Genomic DNA, 17,874 nt, shown 5'->3' with positions numbered 1-17,874 from the left:
GCCCTATCAGGAATCCCAACAGCAACCACCACCACAGCCTACCCTAACCCGCTAATGCCCTATCAATCAGGAATCCCAACCGCAACCACCCCCACAGCCTACCCTAACCCGCTAACGCCCTATCAGGAATCCCAACAGCAACCACCACCACAGCCTACCCTAACCCGCTAATGCCCTATCAATCAGGAATCCCAACCGCAACCACCCCCACAGCCTACCCTAACCCGCTAACGCCCTATCAGGAATCCCAACCGAAGACACAGTTAACGCGTCAGAGAGAATCAGTGATCATCTTGGCCAGTAGTTCTCAACCTTCCTGATGCTGCGACCCTTTAACATAGTTCCTCATGTTGTCGTGACCCCCAACCATAAAATTATTTGTGTTGTTACTTCATAACTGCAATTTTGCTACTGTTTTGAGTTGAACTGTAAATATCTGTATTTTCTTAATGGTCTTTCTGGGATCAAGACCCACAGGTTGAGAACAACTGATAAAGGACATTTCAACAAACAGATGTACGAATTTAGAAATTTACCTAAGCTAGTCTCCAAAGTGAACATGGTAGAAAACTTCCAAAACTTAGAGGGAAAGTAGACAACCAAGCACAAGAGGTATGTAGAGCTTCAAATAGACATGACCACAGAAGAAACTCAGGGATATAGTATAATAGTAAAAATGCCAAAGGAAAGAAAATGTAGGGAATATTATTCAAGACACTGGGTAGGCGAGAACTTTCTTTTTGAATGGAACACAAATAGCACAGGAACCAGTCCTAAATATTGACAGATGCAACTACATGAAATAATTTTTTTTCTGCACAGCAAAGGAAGCTATCAGCAGAGCACACAGCCCACAGAATGGGAGAACATCTCTACCAGCTATGCTTCAGACAGGGGGCTGACATCCAGAACTTACAAAGAACTGCAGAAATTAAATAACAAGAAAATAAAACTGCCGATCAACAAATGGGATAGTGGAAGAAAAGTCAGTTTCAAAAGGGAAACACAAATGACTAATTAATTTTTTTTAAAGTGTTCAGTATCTCTAGCCATGAGGAAAATGCAAATTAAAACTACTTTGAGATACCACCTCACCCCAGTCAGAATCTACCAACAAATGGTAGAGAAGATGTAGAGAGAACCCCTTGCTCACTGATGGGAGAGGTACAAATTAATATAGCTCCTTTGGAGATTTCTCAAAAAAATTAAAGATGGAACTACCATATGACCCAGCTATTTCTCCTGGTCAGACACCCAGGAATTTCACACCCTACCATAGAGATACTTGTACCCCCATGTTTGTTTGTCCTCTATTCATATAACAAGGTATGGAATTAACCTAGTTGCCCATCGACAGACATGGATAATGGAAACCTGGTACATCCATGAGATGGAATTCTGCCCAGCTCTGAAGAAGAAAGAATGCAGTCTGTTGTGGGACTCGGGGACAAATCACCAGAGTGAAAGGTGTTTGACTTTGAAGAATCGTTGTGCAAAGTGGCGATTTGCAGAATTGCTCTGAAGGGCATTGCAGCCCCTAGATGACTTTGGTCACAGGATGCTTCAGGCACAGCTGAATCTCTAGGATTACTGTGGACTGCAAATGTGTGGGGCAGGCAATGCTGTCCTTTAGAGACATATGGATTAGAATAGGTATCGGGAAATACTTTACCCCGAAAAACAGCTGTATGTAACAATCAATAAAAACACCTTGGTATGGCTGTTCAGGGTTCAGTTCACCAGAGGTTGGAGCTCCTTGCTGTCACACAGGCCTTAACATTTCTTCCTGGAGTGACCTCTTTCTTTGATTGACTCATGCAACACAGAACATCCCAGCAGAAATCATGAAATTTGCGGGAAAATGGATGGACTTAGAATATATACTATTCAGTGAGTTCACGCACTTACAGCATGTCCCCCAACATATGCACACCCTTCCCTGTAGTATGTGCAGAAAAATGACAGTGAGTCGTGGAAGAGGATAGTCTTTCTAGTCTGAACTGTCATAGATTTTATTTATATATTGATGGAGGAGTGTCTATGTGTTACTTTCATTATTAATAAAGAAAACTGCCTTGGCCCTTTAAGAGACAGAAAATTAGGTAGGCGGAATAGACAGAACAGAATTGTGGGAAAAAGGAAGCAGAGTTGGGGAGACGCTTCAGGCAGTCACCATGATTCTCCTCTCTGAGATGGACGCAGGTTAAGATCTCTCCTGGTAAGGAAGATGTGAGAATTAACCAATAAGAGGCTACAGATAATGGAAGTCTTTTATGTCTGAATCTGTCCTATTGTGAATCTGTAATTCTTCTACTGTCGAGAAACATGTTTGATTTGCGCCTTTACATCGCTAAGCACTTAAGACTCTAAGCTGTGACATTCCTAGGTCAAAAACAGGTACTGTGAGCTTGCCTTGCCCAGTCCAACATGGCGGAGCAGCTTGTGACTCTTAATCAGTTGCAGCTCTGAGCTGCAGAGCCGCTGGGCTGTTCTGGATGTTGGCTCCACCTCTCTCCAATTTCAAAATGGAGGATGTACCATTTTCTACCAGCTCTGCGGCCTCCAGGTAGGAGCCACACTCAGCACTTTAACTCTGAGACTGAGCATGCAGCACAGAAACTCTTTTCATACAAGTTAAAGACACAGAGCACTGCACAGTCTGAAAACATCTCTCTGTATGGTGGCAGAAATCCGCCATGTTCTCCCGCTCGCCTAAGCCTGATTCCGCCATCTGCCCAGGTGCAGGCAGGGAGCAGGGAGCCATTGGCATGGTCTCGGCACACTCTCCTTCCTATCCCAAGTGGGAACACAAATATCCAGGCCCATAAAAGCCACTGAAATGCTTTATAACCAGAGTTTGCACTGGCGGCACAGCACCAGGAAGCCGCATTTTAAAATGACTCAGCGTTTTCTCTGCCGCTATTGCCGAAACAGGAAATCTCTCTACGGCACGTCCAGGCAAACAGCAAAAAGCTGTGTTAAACTCTCTCTCCTTTATTTAAAGCCCTCTCAGGTTTTTAAGTGGATTTAGTCACCACGTTGGAGCGCCAATCTGTAGAATGGAGCGGCAGGGCTGTGTCCTGCCACCCGGCTAACTTTACCCCAAATAATTACGTGGAAACTGTATTCTTTTTTTTTTTTTTTTTTTAAATATTTATTTATTCATTATGTATACACAATATTCTGTGTGTATGCCTACAGGCCAGAAGAGGGCACCAGACCCCATTACAGATGGCTGTGAGCCACCATGTGGTTGCTGGGAATTGAACTCAGGACCTTTGGAAGACAAGGCAATGCTCTTAACCTCTGAGCCATCTCTCCAGCCCCCGAAACTGTATTCTTTTAAACACTGCCTGGCCCATTATCTGTAGCCTCTTATTGGTTAATTCTCACATCTTCCTTACCAGGAGAGATCTTAACCTGCGTCCATTTCCCCAAATATTGTTTATAAATGTTCTTTTACATTTAAAGGGGGAAATGATATAGATATGAATAATTTGCATTGGTATGGATTTTAAGGTCAATTTGTTATATGTATATGTATTTCTGATCTTGATTAAGGTATTGTAATTGTGTAGTTCATTTAAAAATGTAATGTATAATTAGGAAATATAGGTTGTTAATGGATAATCATTGATAATAGTTAAGCTTGTAGTCATGTTATTAGATTTTCTAGATATGTAGAGATATATTTCAGTTAGATAGACATTCTTCATATCTTTCAAAGACTGCAGAATATGGCATTTAATGTTTTAATAACTTAGGGTTTTTCATGACAATGAGACACGTCTGCTCCTGGCAGCACCAATCTACTTCGAGAGGAAGATGGGCATCGAAGAGGCTACTTATGGAGTTTGTTAGCCATTTGGGCAAGAAACTGCTCTTGCCTGGACTGTTGCATAAACTGGACACAAGGAACCCACAGAAAGAGGACTGCTGAACTTGCCTAAAGGTGAGATGGCCTTTTGGGGTTCCTGATTCATTAAAGAGTCTGCGAGACGTTCTGCAGGACACAGTAGAAAGTGACTGAACTGTCTTTGGAATTTCCTGCTTCATGGAAATGTCTGCTGGATACTTATGGGCCTGTAGGCTGAAGATGGATCCCCCAACGGTACAGAGGAACTTTGGGTGACTGTCCAGGCAGTGAGTTGTCTTTGTCATTTCTAGAATTTGAAAGTTGCATACGACTTGTTTACTTAGGTAATATTATATCCTTCTGGAGTCTTTGATGGAGTTGAAGAATAAATAGATAGTTATAGCTTTCCTTAGTTATGATAAAAGATAAAATATATTTGAATATTGTAACTGTAATTCTTGCTTGATAATTGTTTTGTTACATGTAATTTTACTATGTTAAAGCCTTTCTTTTTTGTTTAAACAGAAAAAGGGAAAATGATGGAGGAGTGTCTATGTGTTACTTTCATTATTAATAAAGAAAACTGCCTTGGCCCTTTAAGAGACAGAAAATTAGGTAGGCGGAATAGACAGAACAGAATTGTGGGAAAAAGGAAGCAGAGTTGGGGAGACGCTTCAGGCAGTCACCATGATTCTCCTCTCTGAGATGGACGCAGGTTAAGATCTCTCCTGGTAAGGAAGATGTGAGAATTAACCAATAAGAGGCTACAGATAATGGGCCAGGCAGTGTTTAAAAGAATACAGTTTCCATGTAATTATTTGGGGTAAAGTTAGCCGGGTGGCAGGACACAGCCCCGCCGCTCCATTCTACAATATATCGTGTGTGATTAATGGTTAGTAAAAGTGCAAAAACCCAAGTGGACTCTCCATGGCCTCAGGATAGCTATCCTAACTATAGAACTTCATTAAGATGAATAGATTTTGAGTCTGGCTAATTTCACTGTGTGATTTTTTTTTTATTTTCAAGTTATATATAAATGATTTTTAATTTAAAAATAAAAAGCTAGGTGTAAGATTGTAAAGTAGAAAGTGGAGCAGCAGTAGACATGCAGGGAGCACATAGAGGGTTGGGCCACACTGCACATGGCGCCGATTCCCTGATTCCCCGACTAGCAGCTGCTGTCCCGGATGCAGGCACAGTTATTCCCAGTGGCGCTCACTCTGTTACACGAGCACCGGAAGTCTCCGGTTGGAGCAAAAGCACCATGCCTTCAACCCAAAGGCCGGGAATCCGACATCACAGATTCGCCCTTACAGTGCCTTTCCCGACCTCTTTGGAGGCAGAAATCACCTGTGGGTGCCTAGCTCCTGATGCCGAACCGCACCAAGGACTGTTGGGGAAGGAGCTTCAAGTGAGCGGCTGCGTGCTGGAAGCACACTGGATCTCGGAAGACTCTCGCCTCCTCCGAATGTCCATCATGAACTTTCTTGACCAGCTTTCCCTAGTGGTGAACACCATACAGCGCTTTGGGCCCCCAGTTTCTCGTTAAGCCTGGCTGGGAGAAGGCGCTCAGGTTTGACCTTATGTCCGGTCCCTCCTAAGCAGTACAAGCAGTGCAATCCTACCGAAGAGATTCCAGAATTAGTAACGGCTACTTAAATGCGGGGCCTAATTTTTTTTGGCCTGACTTGGTCTTCAGGTCCTTATGGGGCCACTTGTTTAGTCTGGTGCTTAAATGTTTGTTGCTGAAGAAAATAAAGCTGTAAGGATATATATTATTTGTTTTAAAAAAAAAAAAGATTGTAAAGTATAGTACTGTTTTGATTTCCACGAATTTGCTATGATCTCTAGAAGGACACATTCCTTCTAAACTGTCAGGAGCAATCCACATTCCTAACATCGGAACTCTTGAGAGCCTTCCTCAAGTCATGAATGACACAACATTTCAAGAAAACAATCAGTTTCGCACTCTTCTCAAATGTTTGAATGTCCATGCCATCCTCTGATAATGCCAGGAGATCAGGAGATCCACCGAGGAACACCCTAGATGTGTGTGCAACGTGAATGTGCTCCTCTTGAGCTGCGTGTATCTCATACAGAGAGAATAGACTCCCTCTGACCTACGCCTGCTAAGTGCTGTTTCTCTTCCACAGCTCTGCCATGAGTGTGTCTTAGGGTTTCCATTGCTGTGAAAGCCCACTGTAACCGTGGCAACTCTTACAAAGGCAAACATTTAATTGGGTCTGGCTTACCGTTCAAATGTTTGGTCCATTATTGACAGGGTGGAAAACATGGCAGCGAGCAGGCAGACATGGTGCTAGAGAAGGAGCTGAGAGTTCTACATTTTGATCCTCAGGCAGCAGGGAAACCTCAAAGCCCACCCCACGGTGACATACTTCCTCCAGCAAGGTTACATTCACTCCAACAAGTGCCACTTCTGATGGGCCAAGCGTTCAAACACAAGGAGTCCATGGGGGCAATCCCATCCAAGCCGCCACAGTGTGTTTGGTTTTTGTTTTGTTTTGTTTTGCTAGATAACAAAGTATCTCAAGGTAAGGGGTGGGGGGCAAAGATTCATTCTCCCAGAAATCTGATTTGAATTTCCAAGTTGAGATGTTCACTGGCCTACACATTCCCTGAGAAAGGATAAAGTGTGACTCACCATTTGTGCAATTGCAGGGACATTCAACTTAGTAATATTTGATCTCCACTATAATCTTGATATCTTTTATCACACAGTGAGTTTCTCTTCTTAAGTGAATTCCTTAAATAATTATTTAGAAGCCACCCTAGCTAGCAAACTCTTTACTTGTGAACTCTAGGTCTTTAGCTAAGACTTAACTAGATGAAGATTCTAGCAAATATTGAGGAGACACAAATTCTTGCATTAAAGTAGATGGCTTTGTAGGGGAGGAGATGCTAAGGTTGTGTGGTATTTTCAGAAAATAAATCCCGTGTTCTGTCATACTGTTACTGACAGACATGGAGTTGAGGCATCATGTAGTTAGTACTCATTCAAGTAGCAATGTTAACCCTTGCTTTAAATATATTATTAATTTTATGAAACCTAATGTCAAATTATTATAATCACAATAATGCTGATGTAGGAGGGTCATCTGTCTATGTGCTACTTTCGTTGGTTAATAAACTGCCTTGGCCCTTTGATAGGACAGAAAATTAGGTAGGCGGAGTAGACAGAACAGAACTGTGGGAGAAAGAAAGCAGAGTCAGGCAGACGCCTCAGGCAGTCACCATGCCTTTTCTCTGTGAGGCAGACGCAGGTTAAGATCTTTTCTGGTAAGCCACTACCTCGTGGTGCTACACAGATTACTAAATATGGGTTAAAGCAAGATATGAGAATTAGCCAATAAGAGGCTGAAACTAATGGGCCAAGCAGTGTTTAAACAAATACAGTTTCCATGTAATTATTTTGGGTGTAAAGCTAGCCGGGTGGCAGGACGCAACCTGATGTGGGAGGGTCTTCTGTTTTAATAAAGAAACTGCCTTGGCCAGCCCTTAGGTGGGTGGAGTAGACAGAACAGGAAAAAGGAAGTGAGGTAGATAGCTCAGAAAGTTGCCCCGCCTCTCCTCTCTGGGGCAGACCACCGTGCCTCTCCTCAGGGAGACAGACACAATGAAGCTCCAGCCCAAGATGGACATACGCTAGAATCTTTCCGATAAGACACCACTTCATGGTGCTACACAGATTATTAGAAATGGGTTAAAGCAAGATGTGAGTAAGAGGCTGAAAATAATGGGCCAGGCAGTATTTAAAAGAATACAGTTTCTGTGTAATTATTTCGGGTAAAGCGAGCCAGGCGGCCAAGAGCCGGGCAGGATGAAAAGCAGGCCTGCCCACAGCGCCTCACTACAGCAACCCGCTGCTCCTTCTACATAATGCATATACAATTATTGTTTAAATGTTATATTAACTTTTCCACAAAAATCTGTGCTATTCAATGTGTGTTAACAACATGTTTGTACTTATTTATTCCCCAGGTCCAAAGCTCAGACAAGGTGCTAAGTGACTGAATAATGTCAGGCTTTTGTTTCTTTTATTTTTAATTATGTGTATATGTGTGCATGCATGTGGTTTGTGCATGAGTGTAGTGCCCAAAGAGGCCAGAAGCGGCGTCAAATCACTGCAGTTGAAGTTACAGGTGGCGGCGATCAACCTGATGTGTGGACTGAGAATCCCCAAAAGCAGTTGTTTTAACTATGGCTTCTACTGCTCTGAAGAGACACCCTGACCACAGCAGCTCTTATAAAGAAAACATTTAATGGAGGCTTGCTTATAGTTTCAGAGGTTTAGTCCATTATCATCATGGTGGGTGGCACACAGGCAGACATGGTACTGGAGAAGAAACTGAGAGTTCTATATCTGGATACACAGGCAGCAGAGAGACATGTTCCACAATGGGCCTCTGGGCATAACTTGAGCATACATGAGACCTCAAACCGTGCCTCCACAGTGACACTGCTGTCCCTGAGTCCTAGGACCCCCAAGAAGACCATGATGAACCCACACTTCCAAATGCAAAAGCAAGGTTTCCTTTATTAAGTGCAGGCTAGTACAGGTCCTCTGCCTCACAGTCTGACACAGCAGATGGAGGGAGAAGGACCCCATCTATTTTTGTAAGGGGTTTATAAAGACAAAAACCACAAAGCAGTCACAAGGTTACAGTCTCAAAATACAAAATTACTGATCCTATATCACAATTGGCTAAAGGTGGGATAAAGCTCAGCTGTTAGTTCCTGATTGGCTATTAGTATCTAAGGGGGAGAGCAACAGCCCCTGGTTACGTCCTCCACACATCTGCTGACCCTGTGCTAACCACAGGGGCTGCTTGAAATATTGCCCAGCTGATATCACCCAGCTGATAGGGGAAATTGGGTGGGGGAATGGGCTGCAGTCAGCAACTTTAACTTTCCCTAAGGAGGGGGGGGGAGTCCTTGGGCTGATGAGATGGCCCAGAGGTTAAGAGCACTGGCTGCTCTTCCAGAGGTCCTGAGTTCAATTCCCAGCAACCACATGGTGGCACACAACCATCTGTACTGAGATCTGGCTCCCTCCTCTGGCGTGCAGGCATACATTGAGGCAGAATGTTGTATACATAATAAATAAATCTTAAAGAAAAAAAGAAAGAAAGAAAGAAAAAAGAGGGGTCCTAGGGCCTTCAGCTTATCCTGGGGGCTGGGGTGTAGCTCAAGGTTCCAAAAAGGCCCAGCACAGAAATGGAATCTCTTCTAATCTCTTCTGGCCTTTCATTCCCCACTGGGAGTTCTAAGTGGAGTTCAATCCTGAACTCTAGGTTCCTCAACCTGATGAGAATAACTTGCAAATTCTATTTCATCTTCATTGGGAACGGAATGACAGGCAGAATGACATACATTAGCATTAGTGCAATGAATCATAAATGGAATGGGACTAAATCTTTGTTTTACAAACTGTACCAGTCTGTTGATTATACATAGGCCAACAGTCAAAGTAATTAGCAAAACCAGTAAAGGTCCTATAACAGCAGAAATAAGGGTGGTTAACCAAGGAGAGCTAACTATTAAACCAGGATTCAAGCCATCCTTGTGAAGAGTTGAATTCTTTTTTTTTTTTTTTTTTTTTCTTTGCCAATCCTTTCCTAACTTTGGCCAAATTGTCTCTTATAATTCCTAAATGGTTAGTATAAAAATAAAATTTCTTTCCTAAAACTGCAGAGTCTTCCTATGTAAGGGAGTTCCCTTTTGACTCAGCATGTCAACCAGGGATTACAAGACAATGTATTCTTTTAACTGCTTCCAGCTGACTTGAGGCATTGTTGGCAAGAGTTAACAAAGGAGAAATACTAGTCAAAAACAGAGGAAATTCAGGAAACGGGGTATTTATCAGGAGCATCTGGTTTGTGGACTCTGTTGAGGAGCCAAGGAGCATTCACATCAGGTAGACTGGTCCATATCCATTTTTAGCAAGTCCAGAATCCACAGTCATTTGGAGTCAGCAACTGGTGCTTGGTTGTTTCTGCCAACCAAGGGGAACCTATTGAGACAAATTCAAACTAGGAATGGAAGTTAAAATTTATATATTTAAAGGAAGATAATACATTTGAAACTTTCAGGCCCATTTTAAATCCGTATTATAGAAAAAGAAAATAACAGATATCTATAAAACAGCAAAAAGAGACTCATACCTTTGAGTCCTAGCAAAAATCACAAATTTGGGTTAAAAGTGTGTAAACTTATAATTAGAAGCCAACCAAAAGAAATTTAAAATCCTGAGCTTGTGACCCAAACAGTAAGCAGTCATTGCTTTTTCAGCCTATCAGAACTATATCTTAAATTTTGCTGATGCTGCCAAGCTAACAAAGCTACAGCTAGCCTAGCCATCAATACTGTTAGAGATCTCAGAAGGATAAATAAATCATATTTAAGTACAGACCAAACAGCTTTTGAATCTATTAAAAATGACAGGGACCAGCCCATTTACAGTCACACCCAGGTCTCCATAGCATTGGAGGCAGAAGTATCAGAACAGCAGGCTTTATCAGGCCCATAAGGTGAGAGGTTCCTGCAGAAGAGGGACATGAAAAATACTGACCTTATTTTGTCTAGCAAAAGTGGTACAATCAATTCTCCAGTGTCCACAGTCTGGGCTGGGTCCTGGTAGCTGGTGTTGCACTGGGTCATCTTGCCCAGTGGTCAGCATCATCATAATCCAGGTGGAGACATCGTGGTGTCCCATGATCATCTTTGGAGACCTTGGGTCACTGCCAGGATCCGGGAGTCTCTGTCTGATATTGAGGAGTCCAAGAATAAGAAAATAAAAATGTAGATTCCAGAAATGAGAATGTAGAAATAAAGAAATATGAAGTTATAAGTCTAGGAGAATGAGAACAGACTGTCAGCAACTTTCTCAGCAGACTGAGGATCAGTCATTCACAGTGAGCTATCTTCTCAGATGCTTGGGAAGCCTCCATCAGCTTAGGTCATTCCATTTTACAACTGGCTGCTTTATTTACAAGGCCAGAGCTTCTCCCTACAAACTGAGAGTAGTGTCCTGGCCTTCCTTGATAAACAGATATGAAGTGAGTTAATCTTTAGGAGACAGAGATGTGTGACCTCTGGGTTAGGCACTGTCTCTGCTGTGGGAAACTGGCACCATCAAAGGGAAGGCATGGGGCTTCAGTATACACTGCCTGGAGGTACCAGGAGACATACTGGACAAGGTAGAAACACGGGTTTGACTAATGAGCAGGTAGCTGATAAGCTTCGGTGCCCCATGATTTTATTTATTTTTTTATTTTTATTTTTAAGTTTGCTTCTGGTTTATTAGATTTTGGTGGTCTGCCCCCATCTCATATTGTGCGACTCCCCTGGGCCCAACAATATAAACTTTTTAACTGTCATATTCTGCAGATCTCTGAAGTATGAGGGTTGCTTAGGTATGTCTGACAAACTTTGTTTCTCGTTACTTGTTTTAAGCTTGACTTTAAAAACCTATACAGGGAATTAAGTAAGGGTTATTCCTGTAATTAATTATATCAGTGCTTTGAGGATATCTACTAACTTGTAGTCCTAATTGTCTACAGGAAGTGAGCAGCTTTTATAAGACTAGAACTTTATGCTCCATGTTTGTCAGGTTTTAGCCTTAAAAATTCTTTTAGTATTAATATGTGACTCAGTTCTTTTTTTTTAAATTTAGTATTTGCAGATACAAGAAACCATAGCCTCTAGCCTTTTTAAAAACTTTTTTATGGTGATGGCACACGCCTTTAACCCAGCACTTGGGAGGCAGAGGCAGGCGGATCTCTGTGAGTTTGAGGCCAGGCTGGTCTACAAGAGCTAGTTCCAGGACAGGCTCCAAAGCTACAGAGAAACTCTGTCTCAAAAAAAAAAAAAAAAAAAAAAAAAAAAAACAAAACCACTTTTTTAATGACTTTTATTTTTTTCCCTCTTTACTATTTTAGTTTTCTGCTTTCTCTTGCTTTCTAGATGACATAAAACCTTCATCTCAAACTTTTTTGTCTTTCGTTTTTCAGACAACATGCAAATTTTCATCAAAGTCTTTTTCTGTAAATTTTTTTCTGCAGTCAAGAACATTGCATAGAAATAACATTTAGGGGCTGGAGAGGTGGCTCAGAGGTTAAGAACACTGAATGCTCTTCTGCAGGTCTTGAGTTCAGTTCCCAGCAACCAGATGGTGGCTCACAACCAAGTTCTGTCACTTTAAGAGACAAGCCATGTCCACTCCCTGCAGCCCCTCCCCTCCTCTCGCCATCTTGGCTTCTCTCTGTTCCCTCTGTTCCCTCTGTTCCCTCTCCCACTCCCCTTCTCTCTCTGTGTCCTCTTTTTCTCTTCTCTCTCTCTCTCTCTCTCTCTCTCTCTCTCTCTCTCTCTCTCTTTCTCTTTCTCTCTCTCTCTTCTTATCCCCATTCTCCCCCTTTTCCTTCCCATTCTGTAACTCAACTAATAAATATCCAATTCTATTTTATACGATGTGTCTGTCCACGTGTCTCCCACCCGCTCGCCTGCCCAGCCACTCGCCACTGGGAACCTGCACCTTCCAGGGACTCACTGTCGCCTGGACCAGCCTGCGGCCACATGGCTGGGCCCTTCCTGGGGCTGGCAGCTTGGCAGCTCTCCGGACTGCCCCTCACCCCCACTGCTCAGGACTTGCAGGCAAAAATCATAAGTGCCCTCTTCTGGCATGTGCATACATAATAAATAATTTTTTTAAAAAAGAAATAACATTTAAAACAAAGGCAGAAATATATATCTTCAGGACAGGCTCTAGAAACTACAGGGAAACCCTGTCTCGAAAAACAAAAAAAAAAAAACAAACAAACAAACAAAAAGAAATATATATCTTAATCAATAATAATTTGTAGCCAATTTCCTAAAAAGGTGATAAGTACTTATAACTCTAAATGACTAACACCCATATGTTTTTCCTATGGAAACAAAAGCATATTTTTTCCCAAACATAATGCATCTTTGACTTTTGTCTTAAAGTCAACACTGTCTAAAGTACACAGTTTGGTATATTTAACCTTTCTTTTAAGCAGTGTCAGGATAGAGGAGGGTTTAGGTGGGAAACTGCTGGCCAGCAGAAGAGCCCTTGAGTGTTAGCACAGTGAAGGAGAACTTAGGAAAGAAAAGGGGGGGGGGCAGCACTGGTGGGCACAGAGAATGCCCTTGGCTGTCAATATTCTAAAAAATAATAATAATGTTTCTCTGTCCATGATCTCAGAGTCTCTGTTTTACGTTCCTGCAGTTTTTCAACTGCAAGCAGTCAATTTCCTCTGCACAGGTGTGCAGGCTCCTCCCTCCTGCCCAAAGAGGCCTGCAGAGACCCTCAAGATGCTGAGACAGGGCCTGCAGAGCGGGTCATGGAAGAGAATGCTCGTGTCCTGGGCGTCTCCTGTCGGGGTCCAACACCAACATAAACTATCTCTCTGGACTGGCTGTGGAGGCGTGGGAATAACTGAGACGCAGTTCACACAGCAATATCGGAAGGAAGTCTCGGGGTTCATTCAAATCCTGCCGTCTCTGTCCTATATTCCCCAAACAGCTTTTATCTCCCAAGATTAAGTGAGGGGGAAGATCATTAGCATCCTGTTTCCGGGGTAACAGGACTAAAGTCACATCCTCAGCTTTGTCATTAGCTTGGATTAACACCTCTTCCCAGGCGGTCCCCATAGTTACAAAGAAGGAGCAGAACAACATCAGCATTTCTTGACCTCAGGAGACAGCCAGTCTGAAGATGCTTTTAGCACTTCGGCTGCTACTGTGGCTTGAGAGCCTAGCTGCCAACAATGCAGAACTATGTGGCCTGTATAATATTGTCCACAGTCTCCCCAGGTGGCTCCCTGGCTGTAAGGCCCAGCTGTGCCCCTGTGTTCCGGGACTGTGGTGTTTCTTGGGCCACTGCAAGTCCACCCCCACGCTTGTTGTCACCTGTTTTCTCCTCCCGCCAGGGCTGTTCCAATCTGCTCGCCTCTGCCCTCTGCCCTCAGCCGGGTACACGCCAACTTTGCCACCCTGCTCCCTGGCCTCGGAGCCCTGTGGAGTAGAAGGCGTCTGTCACATTTTCCCAGATACCCTCAGTCCAGTCTCAAACACCATAAAGAGACAACCATCAGACAACAAATGAAGGCTACCGGAAGAAAACAGCGAGACCTCAAAAACTCAGGGGTCTGAAACTGCAGCTACCTCCCCTGGCTTGGGCTGCATCCACAATTCCAAAGACCATACAAGACCCAGGCTCCCAGTGGAGGCTCTGGGTTACTGAAGACTTAATATCCTGCAGCCAGGGCTCCAAGCCCTCCAAAAGAGGAAGCTGGATGTGGTGTGCCTTTAATCCCAGTATTTGAGAAGCAGAAGCAGATAAATCCCTGTGTTAGAGTCCAGCCTGGTTTACAGGGAGTTCCAGGATAGCCAGGGCTACACGGAGAAACCCTGTCTCAGAAAACCAAAGACCAAACCAATCAACCAACCAACCAAACCAAAATAAGTATGTGCTACCCTACTGGTCTACAAGAGCTAGTTCCAGGACAGGCTCCAAAGCCACAGAGAAACCCTGTCTCGAAAAACCAAAAAAAAAAAAGAGGAAGCTGGTCAGAACCTGCTTCTCCACTCTGCACAGACTCCAGACTCCTTGCGGGGGCTCTGGACAACGAGGAGGACCCAGTTTCCTTCAGAACGGGGCCTGCTCCCCCAATGGGCTCCAGAACGTCTTCGTGGATGTCCATGACCCCGGCCCTGCTAACATGTCTGTCAGCTGTCCCAGACATTGGCCATTATGGGCTTCCTCACAGGCTCAGGCACGGCATGCGGCTACAGACACCAGCATGGGCTGCTTTGAAAAAAAAAAAAAAAGAAAGAATTTTCAGCCTACAAAGAAAGGGAAACTCCTTGCTAGAGGAAAAAAGGAACTGCCTGCTGACAGGCCTCCAGATTTATGCAGAACAGACAGAACTCACAAATCACAGCTGCCACGTCCACAGCAGTGACTGCCGTGTAGTGACAAATGCCATTACTCTGGCCAGCACACGCTGAAGGATTGGGGTTAGAGCTTCTTGGAGCGAAGCCCCAGGCGGTCCCCTAGCAATCAGCTACCGTGATGGGATCTGATTCAGGTAGAACAAAGTGGCCTTGGAACTGGCCCTGGAAGCGAGCCCTCCTGCTACTCTGCGTACTCTTTCTTTGTATTTCTTATCTTTCCTGTTTACCGATGACTGCTACCATGAATCCTAGAGAACGAAATGACACAGAGGATACTGATCTACTTGACTCTGCGCCACCGTTTATTCAGGCTGTTGCTCAGGAGTTTGAGATAACTAACATAAACCCACAACGTAATCTAGGAAGGTTCTTGGATGACGTGGAGCAAAGAGAGCTGTTTATTCAACCAAAACATAATGAAACTGAGGAGGTCAGAATAGAAATGTTGAGGGGAAATCAGCATAGTGATGAGAATGAGAAACATAAAAAGGAATTAGAAAAAATTCCCCAAAGACATTTACCGGGAGGATACATTCAGTACTTGATTAATGGTCAGTGGTGGACAGCCCCGCGCTGGACACCAGAGTCTGGAAATTACCTGGATCCCCTTCCTTACACAGGAGGGTATGATGAATTGGGTAATAGATGGGTTAATCATGAAGGGAAAAGGCAATTATGGAATACACTGCTATGCCCACGGCTGTCACGCCTGTGTAGCAGAAAAATACCGTTAAGGTGAAGCGACGCTGAGGGGTTGGGGTCTGCGCTCCCAGGGGCTGGGCCCCAGGCAGTTCCCTGGCTAGCCCTGGAGCTGTATTGAGCTTTCTGTTCCCTCTTTGTTTCTGTATAGTTCTTTTGTCTTGCCAGCAGGTCAAGAAGTTCCAGGACATTACCAATAATAATAATCAAACTACTGAGACATATTGAACTCTGGCTCGCTCTCTGGGAAAACTCATGGATACCCTAGAACAAAAGAAGTTCATGATGGGAGAGGCTAGCCAGAATGAGAAACCCCCAGGTGCATTTTAGATAAGAGAGAAAGGCAGGATTCTTGACATTAAGAAACCAATTATTCACCATCGGAGCAAGCCTTGGGAGTATAACCCTAAAGAATGGTGTTTTGGGTTACCATGAGAACAGATATGATTTAGGGCTATGAGAAAATAGTTGGTTAGTGGTGTGAGACGGATTTCAAAGAAGAGCTCTGCTCACCTGGCCCTAACCACAAGACATACTGGAAACAATCAATTGTCTGTAATCAATTTTTCTCATGTAAAGCTTTTGATTATTGCCTATAATCATTCTTCTCATGTAATTTGTTTGCCAACTTCCTTCTGTGATCCTATAAAACTGATGCTTGAACTTCAGTAAATTTGCAGCAGCATATTCAACCTTATTGAGTGTGTCTGTCTGTCATTTCCTCGCCGATTCCTGATTTCTCCTAGCCTTCACCCCTGTTCTCCCGCGGTCGGTGGTCTCCAAGAGAGGCGGTCCGTGGCACACAGCTACAATGGCTACAAACATCTGACAGACAACATTATTCACCTGTGGTCCAGAAACTTTTGGAGTTAAGTGGGGATCTTCAGTCATCCCAGACAAGCCCCCAAATGTTGTGCCTGAGTCCTGGGACCCCCAAGAAGACCACCACGGAGCCACACTTCCGAATGCAAAAACAATATTTTGTTTATTAAGTGTGAGTTAGCATGGGTCCTCTGCTATAGGCCAACCATTCAAACACATGAGTCTGTGAGGGGTCGGGGGGGGGCGCATTCCTATTCAAACCACTACAGCAGTGCACACTCTTAACAGCCGAGCTATCTTTCTACCCAATGATTAATTATTATTACTATTATTTTACTTATTTATTTACTTATTTTGGTTTTTTCGAGACAGGGTTTCTCTGTAGTTTTGGAGCCTGTCCTGGAACTAGCTTTTGTAGACCAGGCTGGCCTCGAACTCACAGAGATCCACCTGCCTCTGCCTCCCAAGTGCTGGAATTAAAGGCATGTGCCACCGCCCAGCTTTTTTTTTAATCTATTTATTATGTATAGTGTTCTGCCTGCATGTCTGCCTGTATGCCAGAAGAGGGCACTAGATCTCTTAACCTCTGAGCCATTTCTCCAGCCCCACTGCCCGGCTTATTATTACTATTGTTGTTATGGTTGTTGACTTTACTCCTAAAGAAGTAGCTATTTTAAAGAGGTCAGTATCTGTTTTAAGTAGTAACTAATAGGAAGTATATTGTTTCCCCATTGTCTTAGAGTTTCTATTGCTGTGAAGAGATACTATGACCACTCCTGTTCCAGTCTGCCCTCCCACCCTCGACTCTTCATTATTATGTTCTATTTTCCCTTCCTTGAGTCATCCTTCCCTTGCCCCTTGTCCTTTATATCTATCCTCTGTGCTCATACAGGTCACAGTATGCCTATCAAAGGCTTAAAAGGCGATATCCACATATATGAGGATACATACCATATTTCTCATTTTCAGTCTGGGTTATCTTAGTAATGTAATGATATTTTGCTGACTCCATCCCTTTACTTCTGAATCTCATAATTCTGTATAATATTCCATTATGTAAATGTACATTTTTTTATCCTTTTATCTGTTGAGGGAAGGCTGTTTCTAATTTCTAGATAAAAAGCAGCAATGAACACAGATGAGCAAGTGTCAGTCTAACAGGATAGAGTCCTTGGGATATATACCCCAGGGTAGTCTAGCTGTGATGTGGGAGTCCCCTCTGTATGCTGTGGATACCATTAGCTAATAAAGAAGCTACTTTGGGCCTATTGCAGCGCAGGATAGGGCAAGGCAGGAATTCCAAGCAGATGAGGAGGAAAAAGGCAGAGTCAGGGGGATGCCCTGTAGTCACCAGACGAGAAAGATGTTCTACAGGAGCCTGATGGGGCCTTGCCGGTAGGCCACAACCTCATGGGGATGCACAGATCAATAGAGATGGGCTAATTTAAGATATAAGAACTAGCTAGCAATACACCTAAGTGACTGGCCAAAGACTGTTTTAA

At 43.5% G+C, this 17,874-nt stretch overlaps 1 protein-coding gene and 1 long non-coding RNA gene across 2 annotated transcripts; one reads left to right on the top strand and one right to left on the bottom strand.

Annotated features, from left to right (window-relative positions):
- Positions 1–4,961: 4,961 nt before the first annotated feature.
- LOC119809290 (EKC/KEOPS complex subunit Lage3-like) lies at positions 4,962–5,405 on the top strand. Its single transcript, XM_038322144.1, has one exon. The coding sequence runs from the start codon at positions 4,962–4,964 to the stop codon at positions 5,403–5,405; it is 444 nt and encodes a 147-aa protein (XP_038178072.1).
- Positions 5,406–8,384: 2,979 nt separating this feature from the next.
- LOC119808750 lies at positions 8,385–14,721 on the bottom strand. Its single transcript, XR_005284556.1, has 4 exons — positions 14,472–14,721; positions 13,805–13,909; positions 10,446–10,638; positions 8,385–9,887 (listed from the first exon to the last, which is right to left on the bottom strand). It is a non-coding gene; the product is annotated as an uncharacterized LOC119808750 (long non-coding RNA).
- Positions 14,722–17,874: the final 3,153 nt, after the last annotated feature.

This window comes from Arvicola amphibius, chromosome 3 (assembly GCF_903992535.2).
Source record: "Arvicola amphibius chromosome 3, mArvAmp1.2, whole genome shotgun sequence".
Lineage (NCBI taxonomy): Eukaryota > Metazoa > Chordata > Mammalia > Rodentia > Cricetidae > Arvicola > Arvicola amphibius.
This window is presented reverse-complemented; position numbering and strand designations above follow the sequence as displayed.